The sequence below is a fragment of the Brienomyrus brachyistius genome, unplaced genomic scaffold (genome assembly GCF_023856365.1).
Source record: "Brienomyrus brachyistius isolate T26 unplaced genomic scaffold, BBRACH_0.4 scaffold369, whole genome shotgun sequence".
Taxonomy (NCBI): domain Eukaryota; kingdom Metazoa; phylum Chordata; class Actinopteri; order Osteoglossiformes; family Mormyridae; genus Brienomyrus; species Brienomyrus brachyistius.
Genome location: NW_026042644.1, coordinates 30,622 through 53,213, shown reverse-complemented (window position 1 = coordinate 53,213; position 22,592 = coordinate 30,622). Strand labels below are relative to the sequence as shown.

General features: G+C 45.7%; 1 protein-coding gene across 1 annotated transcript; it reads right to left on the bottom strand.

Moving 5' to 3' along the window:
• Positions 1-13: 13 nt before the first annotated feature.
• Positions 14-22,584, bottom strand: LOC125728848 (uncharacterized). The gene is made up of 5 exons (XM_049005529.1): positions 22,105-22,584; positions 10,389-10,452; positions 9,446-9,982; positions 5,277-6,025; positions 14-229 (listed from the first exon to the last, which is right to left on the bottom strand). The coding sequence occupies exons 1-5, from the start codon at positions 22,123-22,125 to the stop codon at positions 14-16; spliced, it is 1,587 nt and encodes a 528-aa protein (XP_048861486.1). The 5' UTR covers positions 22,126-22,584.
• Positions 22,585-22,592: the final 8 nt, after the last annotated feature.

The window sequence follows — 22,592 nt, the reverse complement described above, 5'->3', positions numbered from 1 at the left end:
CCTTCTTCACTGGCTACCGATTCGAAGCCGATACTAGGGCGGCCGCCGGTGAAGGATGGGTGAGGCAGGAGCGGGGGGTAAACGTGTAGGGAAGAGGGGGCTCCGTGTTGGCGGTAGGACCGGCGGCGGGACGGGTCGGGCTGTGACGCCGGCGCTTGTGGAAGGTGCGGCACAGCGGGGCGGATCCTCTCCCTTCGCTGGAGGAGGACGGGGAGGTTGGTGCTGCCTCCTTCCGGGGAAGTAAGCGTCCTTTATAAAGTCGGACTTAGTGTGAAGGTGCATGTGGCTGGGCGTTGTTGAGGTTTTTAACTGAGAGTTGCGACAACGTGTGTTGAGGGCAGGGAAGGAGAGTCACGGGGGTAACTTTTAACAGTCTGTAGTACTTAATTTCTTGACTAGAGTTCGTAGTGTTAATTGTGCACTTTTCTGGTGTGATGCATAATGTTGTGATTTGAACATGCGTTTGTGGTGTTATCTATTATATGTTTGCTACTGCACTTTAGCAAAGGCTGTAACCCCCCAGCTGCATTTATTAATAAAGAATACTTCATATTTGTGTGGACTTTGTTTACGAAATGCCTGCCTTCCATGTACTTGTCTGTCCAACTCAGAAACCCTCTTTGTTCTCCTATTTATAGTAAACTGTCTCACGTATCTGATTCTGCTCAAAATCGTCTTGTACAACTCATTGAAAAATATATGTTACTTTTATCTGATACTTCCTCCAGGGCAACAGTCCTTAAGCATGATATAGATGTTGATAATCTCCCTGTGAAGCAGAATGGCTATTGAGTTAATCTGACCAGATGTGCCATCATACAGAAGGAAATACAATGTTCTACATGGTCTTCCTGCCCCTAGTTCCAGTCCTTGGATCTCCCTATGTTTACTGCTACCGAAGCCGATGATTCGTTTAGCTTCTGTACTGACAACAGAAAAGTTTATGCTTTGATCAGGGCTGACTCCTTTCTCTTAACTTGGACAGAAGATTGTGTGGATCAGATAGGACAGTCCGAATTCGTTACTAAGTTAGACTTGCTGAAAGGCTACTGGCAAGTCCCACTCACTGAATATGCATCACAAATTTCAGCTTTTGTGTACTCAGATTTCTTCCTACAGTACAGTAATGGCCTTTGGCTTAAGCAAAACGCACCTGCTACATTCTAGCATTTAATGAGTTGAGCTTTAGCCAGTGTTGATAATCGTGAAGCTGACCTGGATGATGTTATCGTTTATTCAGATAATTGGGAAAGTCACCTCAGATACAGTTTTTTTCCACATTTCAAAGAAGCCTCTCTTACCCTTAACATTGCTAAATGTGGGTTTGGTCAACCTACTTCGATGTACGGGTTGGTCAGGACATTATTCGCCCTCTGGAAGCCAAAGTTTCCAGTACCAAAGACAGAAAACAGAGCTGCACCACTTCCTTCGGATAACTGGATATTACAGAAGCATCATCTCCATAACTCCGCCTTTTGTGTGGACTTCTGATTTTCAAACTGCTTTTGATGTAATGAAGATTTTGTTGTATATATAGTTTTCCAGTTCAGTCTGCACCTGACTTCACTAAGTCATTCAAGCTCGAGGAGGATGCTAGGAATGGGTGCAGGTGCTGTATTAATACAAGGTGATGCTTGGGAAAGACACTTTCTGTTCTGGCATGGCTGTGCCCCATTGAACAAAGCAAGGTCCAAAAAAACATGGTTGGGTGAGTTTGGTGTGGAAGATCTTTACTGTCCCTCACAGAGCCTTGACCTCAACTCTATCTAACACCTTTGCGATGAACCAGACCAGAGATTGTGACTTCATATCCATCCATTCATTTTCCAAACCGCTTATCCTAATGGGTTGTGGGGGGTCCGGAGCCTATCCCGGAAGCAATGAGCACGAGGCAGGGAACAACCCAGGATGGGGGGCCAGCCCATCGCAGGGCACACTCACACACCATTCACTCTCACATGCACAGCTACGGGCAATTTAGTAACTCCAATTAGCCTCAGCATGTTTTTGGACTGTGGGGGGAAACCAGAGTACCTGGAGGAAACCCCACGACGACATGGGGAGAACATGCAAACTCCACACACATGTGACCCAGGCGGAGACTCGATCCCGGGTCCCAGAGGTGTGAGGCAACAGTGCTAACCACTGCACCACCATGCCACCCCCGAAAAAAAAAAAAAAGATTCAGAACTAAATACTGTCCTAAAATATTTTATGTCAACCATGTACAGTGAACAGCAGTCAGCAGCAGCATTAAGAACCATCTTCACCATCATTAATTAATAAAGGGAGTAAAAAGTATAATCATTTTAGTATGGATTTTCATAAAATTGATTATTATAATTATTACTGGTATGTATTATTAATATATATTATAATAGTTCTAATATTACTGTTACTATTGTCTCCTTGTGCATTTACCGGTAAGTGGAAGATGTCTTCTACAAAGCACCACGTCCCTGTAATGAAGAAGGGCGGGATGTGGGTGGACGCGATTTCGGCATGCTGCATGCGTCCCTCCCTCCTATCTTCCTGATGGAACTGCCTCTCAGGAAGATAGGAGGGAGAGGGGGCGTGGCTATGTGATGTGAGAGGGCGCTCTGAGAATTAGCACTCCCGGACTGGGAGGAGGAAGGACCCGGAGGAGCACCAGGAGGAGGAAATGGGCTAAGAATTATGACTGAAACGGAGAATATGCATGTACATAAAAGGTGGGTTATCTCTAGCACAGGGACCAGCACTTTACTGCATATCTTCTTCTTTAACGCATGTGAGCAGAGCAATATTCAGACCATAAGACGCAATGACTTTATTTCTTCCCACTCTTGGAGGAGAAAATGTGCGTCTTATGGTCCGAAAAATACGGTGCTTTTGGAGCTTTGGAGTAGGAACCCAAGATATTTCATGTCATCGTACTGTACACATCCATTCCTGCATTTCAGGCCTGCAATAAATTCCAAAAAAATTGAGAACGTACAGAATTTACCACTGTCTTATGTCATCGTTCCATCTCACAACACTTAAAAGAGTTTTTGGCACTGAGGATACCAAGCGATGGAGCGTCTCACGTGTTATTGTGTCCCATTCTTCCTGCGAACTTGTCTTAAGGTGTGTAACAGTACGGGGTCGTCGTTATCGCATTTTCCATTTCAAAATTCTCCACACATTCTCTATAGGGGACAGGTCAGGGCTGCAAGTAGGCCAGTCCGGTTCCTGTACCCTCTTCTTCTGCATTCATGCTTTTGTAATGCATGCGGAAAGTGGTTTTGCATTGTCATGTGGAAAAATGCATGGATGTCCCTGGAAAAGATGTTGTCTTGACCTCAGCTTGCTGCAGTAAAATTTCAGTGTACTTTTCTGCATTAATGGTGCCATCATAGCACGATACATTATCTTTGGCAATTGCACTGATACGACCCCAGACCATGACAGAACCTGGTTTTTGGACTTGCAGTCTGGATGGTCCTTTTTGACTTTGAGCCAGAGCACACAACGTCCATTTCTTCCGAAGTAGATCTTGAATATGATCTGTCTGACCACAGTTTACGTTTTTATCATGTGACGGCCCATCCCAGATGCCTCCGAGCCCGGAGATGTTGACGCCACTTCTGGGGATGATTAAAATAAGGTTTATTGTTTGCACAGTAAAGTTTTACGTGGCATTTGTGAATGTAACACTGTATTGTAGTGCTTGACATAGGTTTGCCAAAGTAACCCCTTGCCCATGTGGTTATACCAGCTATTGATGAATGATGGTTCTTGACTCAGTGCCCTGTGAGGGATCAGAGACCATGAGTGTTCAGCGTAGGTTGCCTCTTAACCCGTTCCGCAATGGAATTCCTGCAGATTCCTTGAATTGTTTAATGATATTATGGGAGCCATTCATTATTTTGTTGTGGTGGTGGTGGTTGACACTAGGGGGCAGTGTGGGCTGAGTAAATTACAAGTTACAGTGGCAAGAGGGCTATGAAAAACCCTTAATATGATGGGGTCAGGGGCATAGGGGTGAAGTGGCAAGGAGATCATTTTTACCGCTAATATGCCATAAACTATAGTAACCCTCACATTGCGGTAATTGTGACCTTCATAATATCGTTATTAAATGGGAACTTGACCCAAAGATTAAATGGATGTGGATCTAAAGTTACTTTGTATAGTATATTGGCATTGCGAATCATCAACAAGATCTAGCCGCCTTCGCGATGGAGTGAACGATGTTGGATAGTCACTACAGATATTATGCACAGAACTGGGAAAAATATCCAAATCCCTTCCGATCTGGCTCTGAGGAACATTGTCGTTAAGCATTTCAATAATTTTCTCGCATATTTGTTGACAAACTGGAGATCCTCTGCCCATCTTTGCTCCTCAAAGCCTCAGCCTTTTGTAGATACTGCTTTTGTACCAAATCATGATTACATGATTTCACATGATTACATGATTACATGAGTTCGAAATCACATCAATACAAATAAATTGCACACACAGACATGCAAGCAGTAAACAAAACATACACACATGTATAGCTGTATGATTTTATTTATGATAAATTTCCCAAATGATTTCTCTGGAATAACCCTGAACACACTTTCTCTTTATGGTAATACACCCCCTTCAGTTAATCAGCAAGCTTCGGGATTATAACATCTGATGAATTTACTCCAAACTTAACTCTGTAACAATATTTATAACTGCATGAATACAATTATTTCTACTTAAGCGTAATTAATATATTCCACTTGGCATTCTGAAAATTAAGTGATCATTGAAAAGCAACTTAATGTAAAATATAAAATCAGCGTACAGTGAGTCACTAGTGTGAACTAGGTTAGATTTGGTCAGTCATAAGGGCATTTGTAAAATCATAGTTACATTAAAAATGCTCCCTGGTACTTGGGTAACAATGCCAGCGATCAGATTCAAAAAAGAAAAGGGTGACAGAAAATGCTTTTGGGGGATATAAGGCTGCACCTACTGCTGCTGGTTCATTAATTAAAAAACAAAGCAAATTCTTAACTATGTGATTGAGCATAATTCAGGCTACTTAAGGCGGTAAGATTGGCGAAAAGGTCAGCAGACGTAATAATAGTAGGAACGCAGTGACGATGCTCAGCTGCATCTCAGAGATGAATGAGTCACCTGCATTACTGCTGTAAACACTGAGGCGCTGTGGCCTTCATTTTTTCTCGCATTTTATCTAAGACCTCATCTAAATCGGATGAATGTCTGGCTATGTTTGCGACATCCACTCCACCTTGTAGTGCCCCAGAAATTACTTTCCAGACGGCCTCCTCGACATTAGCTTTCATCAAGCCTTCTTTGAAGCCCAGCAGTGCTAAAAGCATCACGTAGCCTGGTATGGCTGTTAGGACTAGGACCCACTTTCCAATCAGCTCCTTTCTGGCTTTTTCTTCCAGGTCCGTCTCCCCTGGATCCATCCCCTTTATGATATTCTTTACTTTTTCTTCGATTCCTGTCAGGGTTGGAGTTGTGTAGTAACCCCCGTCGTTACTCTTTACGATTTCTCCGATGCTGTGTAGCAGATTTTTCACGTTTATGCTGTTTTTCCCATCTTCATTCCAGCACTGGCTGTCAATGACATGGACTCCGCCTCCACATTTATCAACGCATTCCTTCAGGTCATCGTTGTCCGCTGCAAATCTTTCAATGGGTACTTTAAGTTGTCGGCCGTGGGTGTACAGGAGAGCTGTGTACTTCAGGGTTTCCTCACCAAAGCACATATTTATCATACTCACAAGCTCTTTCGCCTCTTCAGTATACTTGCCTACTTTCATCACTAAGATGAAGGCATGCACACCAGGAGCACAATCAAGAATACAGGACATTAAGGCTTTCTTCAGATCTTCAGCGTTATTGTCAGGATCAAAGATGCCCGGTGCCTCAATCATTTTCACTTTTCTCCCATTAATCTTTCCTTCGTCAAGATTTTCTTCGAGAAGCTCTTTCACAGATCTGTTGTTAGATTTCGCTTTCCCGAAAATGACAATCTTCAGATTGCTGGAATCTTCAGAAGGACAACGCATGATTAGTGTGGCGAATGTACAAACTTACCGGAATTATTCCAGAAAAAGCATCTCAATGAATGTCAGATGCTCAGAGTGAGTGACCTACCTGCCATGCTTCCACTCTTGGATGTATGAGGTCACAGAAAGAGCTTTCTTGCCGGATGTATTTTTATGTGAAGTGTCTGTATCTGCATGTGAAAACCATGGATTAATGTGTTTTTGCACACCAAGTGAATTTTGTATTGAAAACAGGCAAGTATATGATAGACCGGGTTTAAATATCTTATCAGTTAACTTGATCAATTATAAAAGATCTTAGAGGTTCAGGACGTGTCCAGGTTTACAGGTCCAGTAACTCAAAAGTCATGTGGGCTGTCAGTTAAATTTGATAATACAGGAATAAAGGATCGACCAAACTATTCCTCTAATAACTCAATAAGTCTGCTTCCCTGGACAGTATCAAAGGGCATTTCACTCATTAGGGAAAAGACTGGAACATAACTATGCATCTGCAGTGGATGCCCAAATGCCATGTTTCATAGCAGTTACTATATGCTCTTCAAAGAAGCTTTAAAAGAGTAAAAAAAATCCAGAAATATACAACTCACCAAGACAGCTGAAGGTTTTCTTGATAATAGTGAAGGATTGTAATTCTTTAGAAAAATAACTTGGATATTATGTTTATAGTAGTAGAATGATCCTGAGTATGATGTGCTGTATAATGTCCCCTAGTCACACTTCGTTGTACCTTATATACTCTTCCAGCTCATCCAATAAGGCCAAGAGGAAGACACCTTCCCGGCCCCCAGAAATTAATTCATCATGCAGAAGGTCCATGTGATATTCTGATTTCCGGAAAAACACACCCATTAGGAAAGTTTCTGCCCATGTCTCCATATCATGACCTCAGTGATGTTTGAATATTTCTGCCATTTTTACATCAACAGAAATAGTTCTGTTTTTAAATGAATACTAATGAGTACCTTCAAATGGAAAAAAAGGTAAATATTCAGAGACAGGACTATAAACCAAGGTGCCGTAAAATGATACATCAGTATAAAGACCATCACAGCTTTAAATGTGATAATCCTTTAGTACTAGTTAATCTGATAATGTGAAATTAATACAGTACACGTTGAAATGGGGAAATAGAAAAGTTGAATTCAAGTGTTTTATTTAGAAATTAGGGTTGATTTAATTTCACCATGTTAAAGTCAGACAAAATGTTCCCTTATGCAAAGCCTTGCTTACACATTTGCATTAAGTTAATTTCTATTAAATTGACAGCTTTTGCATAAAGTCAGCTTAGCGTATCAGAACAATATGAGTGAGCAAAGTAGCCTGCAGTTATTTCTGGAGCTAAATGTTCTTTAAAGCTCATCCAAAGGGGGCAGCATGTGGCTCAGTGGGCTAAACCCATATGCCCATAATCAGAAGGTATGATATGCCCATAATCAGTTTAAACCCAACCTCAGCACATCTGCAGGTCCTTGTGCAAGGCCCTTAACCACTGACACCCCAACAAGTGGCTGCCCTTCACAGACAACTTACTCTATAAAGAGCAAACTGAGGGAGGCATTAAAATAATTTCTCCACAGTGTCAAGCATTATTGTTATGATTAACATGTCCCCAGCTCCTTCTCTGACCCAGAGGTGCTCAAACTTGCTTTTTATGGGTCCCAACAAACTGCTGTTGCATCATTCATCTCTTCTGCGTTCAGCTCCTCATCCAAGCTGTCATTTTAGAGCTCTGGACAGATTCTTTAAGGCTCGTTCTGACAAGTCTCCCGGCTTCTTCTCTATCCCAAAGATGGTCAAACAGATTATTGCTGCATCATTCATTTCTCTATTGTGTTCAGCTTGAGGTTCCTGAATGTTATCCATTCTGATTATATCAAACATATGGCAGTAAATTTTTCTTGCTTTAGTTTAAGAGCATTGAAAGTGGTACTATTGTAAAAGTTGTCTAATAAGCATGACTGACTCAGAGCATTCAGGTCAAAAACATTAGCGCTCAGGGACAAGGTCTGTGACAGAACACCTCAACCTGGGTTGTCCATCCTGTACGGTGGGTTCTCTGCCCCCTAAGACCAACAGTCCTAAAACTGCTGTAAATAGGGAACCGGGGGGGGGGGGGGGGGGACTCGGGCCACTGACTGGATGAACAGCCTCCAGGATGAGGTGAAGCAGAAGGCAGACTTATTCACAGAGGACTGGAGAACCCAGACCAGGAATCTAACAGGGGAAAGACCACTAGACCCAAGACACATAAAAAAAAATCCCCATAGACTGGACACCAACAGCACAGCACACAAGCTGTGGAATGTTTCAGATTCCATACAGAGCAACTGGCTAATCAGAACCCAGTCAACAAGGACCACAAACCCCAAGCCACCACCAAGCCAGTATCCAATGGTTTCTGACAGGCACAAAAGAAGGCAGGACACCACCAAGCCCCATAAACCAAACCCCTGACAAAGTAACAACTGAGAACTGTGTCTCAAAAAGAGTGTTGACAACCAAGCATAAGGTTACATAAGATTAGGCTGAACCAAGCCTAGAGCAGGTTCAGCTCCCTGACTAGCAAACTGGGGACAGATGTAACATTAATTCTACCTTAAGCTCTTCCTTTAAGACCAAGAACTTCTACGCAGCTCATATTAGTATAAGGCAAATTTTATCCAGAAAGCAGAACAGTGGGTTTGGGTGAACGAGCCTGTAATCGCTCTGTGATACATTAATCTCCTGTTCCGCCCAGTGTATCAATCCTGCTTCACCTGGACCCATCCCTTCATATTTACATTTGCTCCTTGTTGGCTCCAAGCCGGTCCCTACCCTATCTAAATCTGACCAACATCTGTCTCTCTGCCAAGACCTTCAGTCATTATCACACACACCGATCAAACTCCTGTAAGTAGGAGGTTGGCCAGAATATAAAAACAAGGTCTGCCAAGCTTAATCCTGTTGCATTGCAATGAATCAAGGTTCAATCGTTATATACTGCCTTACCTACAAAAAAAAAATCAATTTACCAAATAGTAAAGTGGGTAATGATCCCTACACATAGTCCTATTCTTATTAATGATTAAAAAACACAAATTCCCCCAATTGCGCCCACTAACACCTTCATAGTCAACGCTCCCATCAGTTTACAGGACAGCTCATGCAGGAATGCTCAGAATTCTCCCTCTTCATTTCAGTGGCTTTCTTCCAAATCTGCCTTTCTTCCTCTTTTTTCGTTTTCTTTGGCAGCTCATTCCAATCGGCCTCACTTTGCCTCGTTTTCAGTAACTGCAGGGCCTCTTTCTTAATCTCCCAAGAAACGTCTTGAAGGTTTTTATTTTTAAAGGGACGCCCTCCATTCTTTTTCACTACCGCCTCTACACTCGCAAAGAGCTGTTCAACCTGAAAGCTGTTACTTCTTTCCTTCTCTTTTCCTTCTTCACTCCAGTCTTCGTCGATGACATGGACTCGGCCTTCACACTGATCAACAAGTTTCTTCAGAAATGCGTTACTTGTGTTTTCTATATACTCTTTAATGGTCTGGTCTTCACTAAGCAAATAGCCGCAGGTGAAGAGGACGATTGTGTACTTCAGGAAATTCTTCCCAAACAAATCCTTAATCTTATTCACAGCGTTTAGATCCTCTATCGATTCATCATCGAGTTTTAGGACAAGAACAAAGGCATGTGGACCAGGGACACACTTACTTAGGCACAACCCTAGCTCACAATCAACATATTCCTGGCATTTCTCAGTGTGATCGACACCTGGAGTGTCGACGACGACGACCCTTTTCCCATGAACGGTGCCGCTTTCTTGGGCGCACATTTCTGTAATCGAACTGGAAGACGATTTACACTCAAACGCTTCCTTTCCCAGTATTATATTTCCCGCTGTGCTGATTCCAGATCCAGTTTTTCCCACCAGGACAATCCTCCATTCACTAGATGCTCCTGGAAAGAAACAGGATTAATGTACAAAAAAACTTCAAGGTCTTCAGAGATTTGGACTGATAGTTAAAAATGCCATAAACAGAAGCATAACAAATATAAAAGTTCAGTATTTGCTTTAAAAGGACACTTCCATACATTTCCACTGGAAATCTCAGCCAGTGCTTCTCCTCTTCAGGATAACATACAAGCAAATACATGCTGCATATAGCACAGTAACACGCACATATTCAAAAAAAACAGAACAGCTAATTTCAGGCAGCCCATAGACACCATACCTCAATGAAAGTCAATGAGACCAACTCAATAATACCAGAGAAAAGAATGCAGTAGAACTTGTGTCCCAGGAAGCAGGACAAACCAGGACAAAAGCAGGACAAAGGTACTGAATGGTACTTTTAATGCTTACCATCCATTCTCCAGTTACGATCCATTGTATACTGGGTTTGCTGGTTTACACCAGGAACATGCACCTGAAAGTGTAAGAAGGAGGTGTATTTTAAGGATAAATGTGGGGATGTAGGTCCCAAGGTCGCTGTCAGATACATGTGACCAACAGCAAGCTATATGTGAACTAATCCATACACACACACACACACACACACACACACACAGGTTTGTAATTATGTTACCATAGGGCACCAGGACCCTCCAATTTGGTTCCAACTGGTTGTGCTGGTATGAGTGGCTCCACAGACACCCAAACACCCAAGGGTTGGTATTTCACCAATTTATTTTACAACCAGAGTAAAAACACACTTTAAAACGCCAAGGCTAGCCGATGGCACACAAAAACGTCATAAAAATTTAGTCCGTTCAGGGCCCACTGTCAGATCAGCGGGGCCAGGCGATGTCCGTGCAACAGATGATCCCCACAAGCCCGGTTCCGTCCGCCCCAGCCTATAAGGGTGACAAACACAAGGCGAGCAAACAGATTCTACCACAGCACGACCCACAATCGCCGTATAGGGATACCGAGGGTATCGCGACAAAGGCACACTACCGCACACTTATCACCCCCACAGGGCACCGCAATAATCACACACACAAATCGAAACACCCGTACACACCCACTACAAACGACACCATATCACGGTATCCACTACAGGGAGGATTGATAACCTGGTTTCGAACACCCGCCACTACATCAGCCTAAACCAGACCCCAGATCCGACGCCGACCCGATATTTGGCTCTGTCTAAGCGAACAGAGTTCTCACTTAACTCGCTGCGGGGGGAATGCCCAGTTACTCTCCCCCGCTCCGGCGTCCCAGCGACTCCTTCCCCGACAGAGCGTCTCGAGACGCGATCGCCACTCGGGGTGCTCCGCTCTCCAGTATCGGCTCCCCTGTCCACTCTCCGGTGCGTCTTCTCCCGATACCTCGTCCGGTGTTTCTTCTATCCTTTCCCTGGTGCGCCTTTTTCCGGTCTCTCCTCCCGGTCTCTGCTGTCCACTTCCTGGTGCGCCTTTTTCCGGTCTCTCCTCCCGGTCTTTCGTCCTAACTTCCAGGGTGCCTTTTCTGTAATGTGATCCTCCCCCTTCACTTTCCCCAACCAATCCCAACCATTGTTCCAACGCCGCAATTGTCAAGGCAATTAATTAGTCCCGCGATCCCGGCTGACGTACCAAAGGCACAAGGATATAAACAAAACCCACATGCCCATAATACCCACGTGACACTCCTCCCTACTTTTTCATAGGCACGTCCTCGAGCCTGCTCCCAGTGGTACATTAAAACTTCCCCAAAAAAACACACCATGCATCCATCATAGCATGCCTTCAGGTATACCGCACTGGTTTCTTTCCAAAATTAGCCCGCTGTGACCTGCGTACTGTTTCCACACCCCCACCAACACTACTTCCGGGTCCTTGGGAGTACTCCCGCCTATGCCCAGGAGCTGGCCCATTGGGCAAATACGGGGCACCCCAACAGGGCCACCCCATCCACCTGGGTCCCTCCTGAGAACGTGGTGGCTCAACCTGAGGCTCCACCACTGGCTTCGGAGTAAACTTACAGGTACGTAATCGGTTCCTATGCACTGTCCTTAAAGGCCCATCTCTGCCTTCCGGCCTCACCTGGTAGACTGGAATCCCAGACGGTAACTGCCCTACCACCACACAAGGGGTTCTTTCCCACCGATTAGCAAGTTTACCCAGCCCCATCCTCCTAAAGGTACGTATCAGCACCCTTTCCCCAGGTAAGAGGGGCTCCCCCTGCACCTTCTTGGAATGAAGCTGTACCTGGTGATCACTGGCCCTGGCAGAATGCTCAATCACTTTCTGATAGGCCCTGGCCAACCGCTGGTGATGCTGCTGTACCCACCCCTCTACAGACACCTGCTCCTGCCCGGTCCACGTTCCTAACACTAAATCCAACGGGAGCCGCGCCTGGGTGCCAAACATAACATAATGAGGGGTGAAACCTGTGGATGCATGGACAGTAGTGTTATAAGCCTTCACCAACTCTGGCAAAGCTTCCACCCACCTGCTCTGTCGCTCTTCATTTAGCGTACCCAACAGGTTTAAAAGAGTCTGGTTAAAACGTTCGCAGGTCCCATTACCCTGAGGGTGATAAGGACTAGTCCTACTCTTCCTACATCCATAATACCTGCACAACTCTGCCACCAATTCAGACTCGAAATTGGCCCCCTGATCAGAATGGAAGCGCTGTGGGCAACTGAATGGCTGTATGACAGTATGCCAAAGGGCTTGTGCAACAGTGCGTGCAGTCTGGTCCTTGGTGGGAATCACCCACGCAAATCTGGAAAACAAGTCAGTCACAACCAGCAGGTTCTGGTAATCATCACAGGGTCGACCCAATGTTAAAAAATCCATACCCACCACCTCCAAGGGAGCAGAGGTCACAATGGGGACCAGGGGGGCCTTGCCTTCAGTCCGGGACTTGCGGACGACACCTCTCACACGCAGCAATCCAATCTCTATTGTCCGTTTCCATGTTCAGCCAAAAGAATCGTCTGCGGAGGACTGAAAGGGTCTTCTCTCCTCCCAAATGGCCTACCTGGACATGGACCTCTTCCCATACTGCCTTCCTCTCAGAGAGGGGAACCAGTATCTGCTCATGAACCTCCAGAGTGGCGGAGTCCTGGATTCTCCTCATCAATACCCCTTCCCTCAATGACAAGCGGGGCCAGTGTCTCAATAGCTTACGCACCACCTCACCTGCCCGCTTCCTCTCAGTCCCATCAGGAAGATGTCCTCTGGACACATACTCTGCCAACTGCCTCAGAGCCACGTCTTGACTTTGGAGCTTTTCCCATCGTGTGGGGTCCCATCCCCAGCTTGGCTCCTCCTCCACCTGTATACTTCTCTGCTGGACTTGGACTCTTAGCAATAGAGGAGTCGCTCCATCATCTTCCACTGCATCCGGCCTCCGGGACAGCACATCTGCGTTAACATTCTCCTTCCCCGGCCGATACTTGAGGTCAAAAGTGTAATTCTCCAACTGGGCCATCCAACGTTGTTCCGTCGCCCCTAATCGAGCCGTTCTCAGGTGTGCCAAAGGATTATTGTCGGTGTACACAGTAAACTGAACCCCCCATAGATAGTCCTTAAACTTCTCCGTCACAGCCCATTTCAGGGCCAGGAGCTCCAGTTTAAACGAACTATAATTTGCGTCCTTCTCGGCCGGGTGCAAGCTACGGCTAGCATACGCTATAACGTGCTCTTGTCCATCCTGGACTTGGGCCAATACCGCCCCTAGGCCTTCAAGGCTCGCATCGGTGTACAGCCGGAAAGGTAATGAAAAATCTGCGAAGGCCAGCACAGGCGCTTGGGTCAACCTCTCCTTCAAACTAACGAAGGCCTGACTGCACTCCTCAGTCCACACAACGGGTGCCTGCCCCTTTTTTGCCGTTCCAACTAACAATGCGTGCAGGGGTCGAGCAATCTTTGCAAATCCCTTGATAAACCTTCGATAGTACCCCGCAAAGCCCAGGAAAGACCTCACCTCCCGCACCGTCTTTGGGGGTTGCCACTCTGTCACGGCCCTGATCTTCTCTGGATCCGGATGGACCCCAGCCTCGTCCACCACATGGCCTAGGAACTGGACCTGGTGCTGAAACAGCTTACACTTCTGCGGCTTCAACTTTAGCCCATAGCCACCAAGCCGGCTCAACACCTTCCCTAAAAGTTCCAGGTGTTCCTTGAACGTGGCAGAAAATATTATCACATCATCAAGGTATACCAACACTTTATCAGTCCCCAGGTCCCCCAAACATCGCTGCATGAGTCGCTGAAAGGTTACCGGGGCATTACACAAGCCAAAGGCCATCTTCTCAAATTCGAACAGACCCATAGGGGTGGCAAACGCAGTCTTCTCCCGGTCCCCTTGGTCCATTGCTACTTGCCAATAGCCGCTGGCCAAATCCAAGGTTGAGAAGTACTTTGCCTGCTTAAGGTTGGTGAGGGCCTCCTCGATTCGGGGCAGGGGATAAGCATCCTTGTGAGTGATTGCATTTAGCTTCCTATAATCGACACAGAAGCGCAGTGCACCATCCTTCTTACGGACCAGGACTACGGGTGCTGCCCACGGGCTGCTGCTCTCTCGAATCACACCTGTGGATAACATGCCTTGCAACAGCTGGTTCATTTCCTGATACAGGGTAGGTGGAACTGGACGATATCTTTCCCGAACAGGGGCGGCATTACCTGTGGGAATCGTGTGCCGTACCGCATCTGTACTACCCAGGTCGTGGTCTCCTGAGGAGAACACACCTGCCCACGTAGTCACCAGCCCTTGTACGTGTTCCCGTTCTTCCTCCATCAATCCCTCACACCGATCAACCAATTCCTGCAACAAAGGCATCATCCCCGCCGGCTCCATACTCACTGCCCTTACACCTACCTCAATCACACCTCCCTCTACCTCTCGCAGGGTGACCACAGGGTCAACAATATCTGCAGGCCTCAGCTGGGTCACTCGCGCCAACTTCTGATGCCTGTGGAGCTGTACTGGAGCCGGGTGCAGGTTCCTTACCTGGAGGAGGACCCTACCACCTTCGATCTTAACTACACTCCGGGCAACATCCACTGATCCCCCTCCCTCCAATGGCTCCACCAGCCCATACACCCCAGTTTGCACCCTAGGTCCAAACACTCGGGCTGCTAGAACCATCTCGCTCTGGCCGGGCACGATCACACCCTGGCGCTGTCCTATCCGTACATGCCCTGGCTGGATGTCCTCCGCCTCCGCTACCACCCTCTTACAATGTGCCAAAGCCTTGGCCCACCCGTGGTGACTTTGGAAGTCCACTTGTCCTGAAAGGAAATCAGACTGAGAGAGGGATTTCGCCAACAGTTCCTTCCAGCATGCCCCAATGATGTTCATCCCCAAAATGGGCCGCTGGCATGATTTTAAATCCTTTACTACTACCACTCCCTTCTTGGGCAGCAATAATCCACCCACCTTCACATCTACAAGGGCATAGCCCACATAAGGGATCTCTAGCCCATTCGCGGCCCGTAAAGTCAACCATGTAGCCTCCCCCACAACCCTCTCATCTCTCCCTGGAAGTTTGTCAAAGACATTCTCAGGCAATAAACTCACCTCTGACCCTGGATCCAATAAACATTCTACCTCCATCCCATTAAAACCAACCATCACCAAAGGGCAAGTCCCAACTAAAACCTCTGAAGACTGACTGAGGCCCTGCAACTCCACTCCAGACACCTGGGCCCTGGTGTCTGGACAATCTAGTTTAAAGCTGGGGAGGTGGCACCACAATTCCGTGCAATATGCCCTGCCTGTTTACAACGGCCACAAATGGGACGTCCCTGCTCATCCCATTGAAATCGATGACGTGGTAGCTGGGTCCTGGGGTTCCGGGCTGCTGTTCGAGGGGCCAGCACCTGTGTGGGTTGAGCATGCCCAATACGATCCTGGGCACCACTTGGCCGTCCTGGTAACATCCCTTGGGGCATTGGCTCAATCCCCTGCATCCTAGAGTCCGCTCCAGCCCTTAGGTCCCGCAGCTCCGACATCACTTTGTTCTGCAGTTCTTCAAACTGCCCACGAACTTCCTGTAGCAGCTCCTCCTGCAACTTTGCCTTCCAATCATCTTCTCTCCCATCCAGAGCCCTGTTAGCTGAAACCTGTGCACAAGCCGGTGGCTGCCAAACCATGGCCTGACGATCCTCCTCTGCCCAGAGAACCTCGGTTCGCACCTGATCAAATGTCTTAAGTTCCCTCCGGCGGATCAAGCGGTTCAAATTCTGCCTTAAATCTGCATCCTGCAACCCTGTCACAAACTGGTCCCTCAGCACTTGATCTGCATTCCCCATCATAACCGGGTCCCGCTGCTGTAAGCGCTGATGTAATTCCCGCAGCCGCAAGGCAAAGGCCCTCCCCGTCTCACCAGCTTTCTGCCTACAATCAAAAAACATACCCCTCAAATGGGCCACAGGCACATGATCACCATAGAGCTCATCCAGGTAGGCAAATATCCCTTCGGGGGTATTCCTTAAAGGCTCCTCCAAAACTACTACCTCTCTCCTGGCACCACCTTCTAAAGCCCCCACTATAAAATCACTTTGCTGCTGCAGATCCCAGGACTCATTCCTCAACATTGCCTTAATTCTATTCTTCCATTCCCCATATGAGACAGCTGACTCACTACCCCCAAATCTAGGCACCCAAGGCGACCCAATAAAAAAAGGCGACATCGCTACTACATTACTCCCCGAGTAAGGGCCCTGAGCAGCTCCTGAACGCGGTTGGCCAGAGGCCTCCATCATAGGTGTGGGGTATGTGAACTCCACTCACCCAGCACGAACCAGTAATATCCTGCCGACTACGCCACCTGATGTTACCATAGGGCACCAGGACCCTCCAATTTGGTTCCAACTGGTTGTGCTGGTATGAGTGGCTCCACAGACACCCAAACACCCAAGGGTTGGTATTTTACCAATTTATTTTACAACCAGAGTAAAAACACACTTTAAAACGCCAAGGCTAGCCGATGGCACACAAAAACGTCATAAAAATTTAGTCCGTTCAGGGCCCACTGTCAGATCAGCGGGGCCAGGCGATGTCCGTGCAACAGATGATCCCCACAAGCCCGGTTCCGTACGCCCCAGCCTATAAGGGTGACAAACACAAGGCGAGCAAACAGATTCTACCACAGCACGACCCACAATCGCCGTATAGGGATACCGAGGGTATCGCGACAAAGGCACACTACCGCACACTTATCACCCCCACAGGGCACCGCAATAATCACACACACAAATCGAAACACCCGTACACACCCACTACAAACGACACCATATCACGGTATCCACTACAGGGAGGATTGATAACCTGGTTTCGAACACCCGCCACTACATCAGCCTAAACCAGACCCCAGATCCGACGCCGACCCGATATTTGGCTCTGTCTAAGCGAACAGAGTTCTCACTTAACTCGCTGCGGGGGGAATGCCCAGTTACTCTCCCCCGCTCCGGCGTCCCAGCGACTCCTTCCCCGACAGAGCGTCTCGAGACGCGATCGCCACTCGGGGTGCTCCGCTCTCCAGTATCGGCTCCCCTGTCCACTCTCCGGTGCGTCTTCTCCCGATACCTCGTCCGGTGTTTCTTCTATCCTTTCCCTGGTGCGCCTTTTTCCGGTCTCTCCTCCCGGTCTCTGCTGTCCACTTCCTGGTGCGCCTTTTTCCGGTCTCTCCTCCCGGTCTTTCGTCCTAACTTCCAGGGTGCCTTTTCTGTAATGTGATCCTCCCCCTTCACTTTCCCCAACCAATCCCAACCATTGTTCCAACGCCGCAATTGTCAAGGCAATTAATTAGTCCCGCGATCCCGGCTGACGTACCAAAGGCACAAGGATATAAACAAAACCCACATGCCCATAATACCCACGTGACAATTATATCTCTGTGGGGACTCTCCATTCATTTCTTATCACATCACGACCTTAACCCCTACCCAGCCCTATCCTTAATCATAAGTAACCAAATAAAATATGACACTTCTGGCATTTTTACTTTTTTAATTGGAGTCTTTGTGGGAACCTGAAAAAACCTGTAAAAAAATTGGTTTTTAATTCACTGTGGGGAACATTTGGTAATAAGATGTGTTAGAGGGATGAATGCTCTCTCGGACTGTACGCCTCCAGGGTGTCACCCGGCCCTGTGCTTTCTGGAAGAAGCCCAGGATGGTGGTGATCCAGTGCTGAATGAGCAGTCTTGCAGACAGACAGACAGACAGACCAGTTAAAAGTTTTTGCATACCAGAAAGTTTTACCACTTTCCCATTTAGTTCATAAACTGCAGATTTTTTATTCTTTTTAAACATTGGGAAGTTGATTGAACAACTATAAATGAAAATATCCATCCGTCCATCCATTTTCCAAACCGCTTATCCTACTGGGTTGTGGGGGGTCCGGAGCCTATCCCAGAAGCAATGGGCACGAGGCAGGGAACAACCCAGGATGGGGGGCCAGCCCATTGCAGGGCACACTCACACGCCATGCACTCTCACGCATACACCTAGGCACATTTTAGCAACACCAATTAGCCTCAGTATGTTTTTGGACTGTGGGGGGAAACCAGAGCACCCGGAGGAAACCCCACGACGACATGGGGAGAACATGCAAACTCCGCACACATGTGACCCAGGCGGAGACTCGAACCCGGGTCCCAGAGGTGTGAGGCAACAGTGCTAACCACTGCACCACCATGCCGCCCCATTAAATGAAAACATGTCAAATAAAATGTTTCTTTTATAACATGGAAAGAGTATGTAACAGTGCATGTCTGACACACAATCCACTGGTTGTGTGGTGATGGCAGAATCAGAATCACTTCATTAATCCCCATGGGGAAATTCTAGGCTGTGCTTTAACTTTAAATGCATAACACGAAACAGCAATATTTAGTGTCCCTTGTAGAAGGAATGCCTTGAATGTTCTTTACTGTTATAACTACTAGAGGAGGTTACTTTGATTAATCACAGATATGGCATTTTCTTTCTAATAAAGGTACTCAGGTGGTGATGATATTGTAAATGTATTTTTTAGCAAAGAATATTGAGTGTATCTTTAGTAAAGTGAGTAACGTGTAAAATGTAGAAAATCGTAGTGTGTGCAGATAGATAGATAGATAGATAGATAGATAGATAGATAGATAGATAGATAGATGACTGTCTCAGCCAAGCAATCACATGACCGTCATTTGTTTGCACGGACCTGTCATCCTTCCAGGAGTGCATGCAAGTACACAAACTGCAAGGGACCTTGTACATCCTCCATAGACTAGTCAAACATACCACAGTACATTTCGCTGTGGAAAATGACCTCCACCTATACAGTACATTTAGGAAACACTGCTTTAACGCCCTTTCCTTTTATCCCTGCAGGGATGAAACATCTAAGCCCCAAGTTCCCAAGACCAGCTTGATCAACAGTCAGTACCAGACTAACCATGAAGCTGCACTTTGCAGAGTACAAATTTGGAGCTGTAATATATAACCAGCATTAAAATACTTGGGTAATGCAATTCCACCTTCTTTTATGTCATGTTTATTGCTTTATTTCGATGCACATCAATAGCAACAGAGCATATTCAGACTTTTTGTGTTATTTAATCTATTTACACTGTAACCCCATGGGTCCCATTTCTGTTTCTTGAGGTCTTCTGTAGCAAAAGAAGCAACAGCATTTTGCAATTTTTATCCCAAATAAAACAAAAATAAAGAGGACTTTTCTGTCCAGTCTAGTGCCTTGCATTGTCTGCACTGCCTAATATGACAAATACTTTTTACTGTACACCTCTGCCAGCTCTCCATAAAATAAGCAGGCATAAAATATTCATCAACCACTGGCTTTAATCTGTTAACCTACTAAGGATACTTCATTCTTTAAATGAGACATTAAACAGCATCAACACTCCAGATTATGAAAGCTGTTCCTCTAATAACCCAAAAGTTGCTTCCCTGGACAGTATCAAAGGGAACCTCTTTCAACATGGAAAAGCCTGGAAAATAGTTCCCCCAATATGCGTCTGTGGTAAATGTCCAAATGCCACATGTTTAATAAGCTATTTCGCTCCTCAAAGAGCTTTTAGCACTCAACAGTAATAACTGCAGAAAAAAAAATCATACATGCAAATATATAACTCACCAAGACAGCTGAATGTTTTCTTGATAATAGTGAAGGATTGTAATTCTTTAGCAAAATAACTTGGATATTATGGCTATAGTAGTAGAATGATCCTGAGTATGATGTGCTGTATAATGTCCCCTAGTCACACTTCGTTGTACCTTATATACTCTTCCAGCTCATCCAATAAGGCCAAGAGGAAGACACCTTCCCGGCCCCCAGAAATTAATTCATCATGCAGAAGGTCCATGTGATATTCTGATTTCCAGAAAAACACACCCATTAGGAAAGTGTCTGCCCATGTCTCCATATCATGACCTCAGTGATGTTTGAATATTTCTGCCATTTTTACATCAACAGACCTAGTTCTGTTTTAAAATTAATACTAATAATTACCTTCAAATGGAAAAAAAGGGTAAATATTCAGAGACAGGACTATAAACCAAGGTGCCGTAAAATGATACATCAGTATAAAGACCATCACAGCTTTACATGTGATAATCCTTTAGTACTAGTTAATCTGATAATGTGAAATGAATCAAGTACACGTCGAAATGTAGAAATTGAAAAGTTGAATTCAAGTGTTTTATTTAGAAATTAGGGTTGATTTAATTTCACCATGTGTGAAGTTAACACTTTCACCATGTCAGACAAAATGTTTCTTTATGCAAAACCTTGTTTACACATTTGCATTAAGTTAAGTTCTATTAAATTGACAGCTTTTGCATAAAGGCACCTTAGCATATCAGAACAATATGAGTGAGCAAAGCAGCCTGCAGTTATTTCTGGAGCTAAATGTTCTTTAAACCTTGCCCGAACATGTCCCCCAGCTCCTTCTCTGACCCAGAGGTGCTCAAACTTGCTTTTGATGGGTCCCAACAAACTGCTGGTGCATCATTCATCTCTCGTCTGTGTTCAGCTCCTCATCCAAGCTGTTATTTTAGCTCGAACGTTTTCCAATCAGATCGTCAAGCATACACTAGCAAATATATATTCTTGCTATAGTTTAAAACAGGGGTGCCGATGCACCTTGTCGATCATGACGTGTTTCCAGATCAGTAGCGGGATGATTAATGGACGATACTTTATTTCATTGGTGGCCAAGAGGTCAATGACGATACCAAGGGGACCCCTGCTGCGATTTGGTATCTCATCATAGCATTTTAGCACTTTCTTTGTAAAAGTAGCCCTCACTGTATGAAAGGTTGGGCACCTGAGAATTGTATTTTAATAAAAAGAAAGCAACCAAATTCCACATGTCCATGATCTTAAGCTGCTAAACAAAGGCAATTTAAACCCACTTTAAACCACCTTCCATGCATGAAAGACTGTAACTCTAACCAGGAAAATACTGAGCTGGGAACCACTAGAATCTGACAGGACAAATCAATTAAGCAATCAAAGACATTAGTAATAATTGAGTAAGAAAGCAAGGTCCTACATGTATGTCCCCAAATGACCTGTGCAGGACACTGTCTGCTTGATGTGTTTTCCTGCTTCATGACTGCACCACCCCCAGGGTGCCAGGAGGATGTGCAGCTCTTGTGACAGTTCCTCAGTGTCATACTGAACTTTCCTGCTCAGATCTGGGATCCCCACCATCAGCTGTTATTAGGTTACCACCACAGCAGCTCAGTCATTGTACATTTAAAATATTTTGGAAAGGAGGCCAATGCCTGTATTCTTTAGGGTTGTGTAAATTATGAGTTCTGCCCGACCTCTACAGCCTGATCTGTGTCTTATTGTCAAATCAGCCCCAAGGCCTTCTGAAAGGAGACCACAGCTCCAGAGGTCAAAGTAGCTCTACAACATTCTGAAAATGCCAGGTTTTTAAACTTGGCCCTCTTCCATCTATACAGACCTCACTGACTAATAAACAGCCTACTAGCACGATAGCTGTATTCTTTCTGTGAGATCTGTGGAAGCGTGCTTAAGGACCAAGAACTTCTAGGGATCTCGTATTAGCATACTGCAAATTGTGTCCAGAAGGCATAGAGGTGGGTTTGGGTTGACTCACCATTATCTCTCTGTGATACATTAATCTCCTTTTCAGTCCAGTGCATCAATCCCGTTTCACCTGGTTCCATCCCTTCATATTTACCTTTGCTCCGTTGGCTCCAAGCCGGTCCCAACCCTATTTAAACCTGACCAACATCTGTCTTTCTGCCAAGACCTTTAATCACATGGTTGTTTACCATCTAACCCAGAGTCATTATCACACACAGATCAAACTCCTTCAATCAGCAGGTTGGTCAGAATTTAAAAACAAGGTCTGCCAGGTTGACTTCTGCTGCAATTGTAATATTGGCTCTAACATCCCCTGCTGTTTCTCCACCTTCTCCTTTGAGTCTATGTCCTTCAAAAAGTTCTCTGGGTGATAACTGTGAAAGGAGGCACTAACCCGGCGACTTGTTAATCACGGTCACAGAGTATTATGCTATCTGAGAATATTTTATAGTTTTTATGACTATTCCAAGTGGCTGCACCATACAGTAAATACAAGAT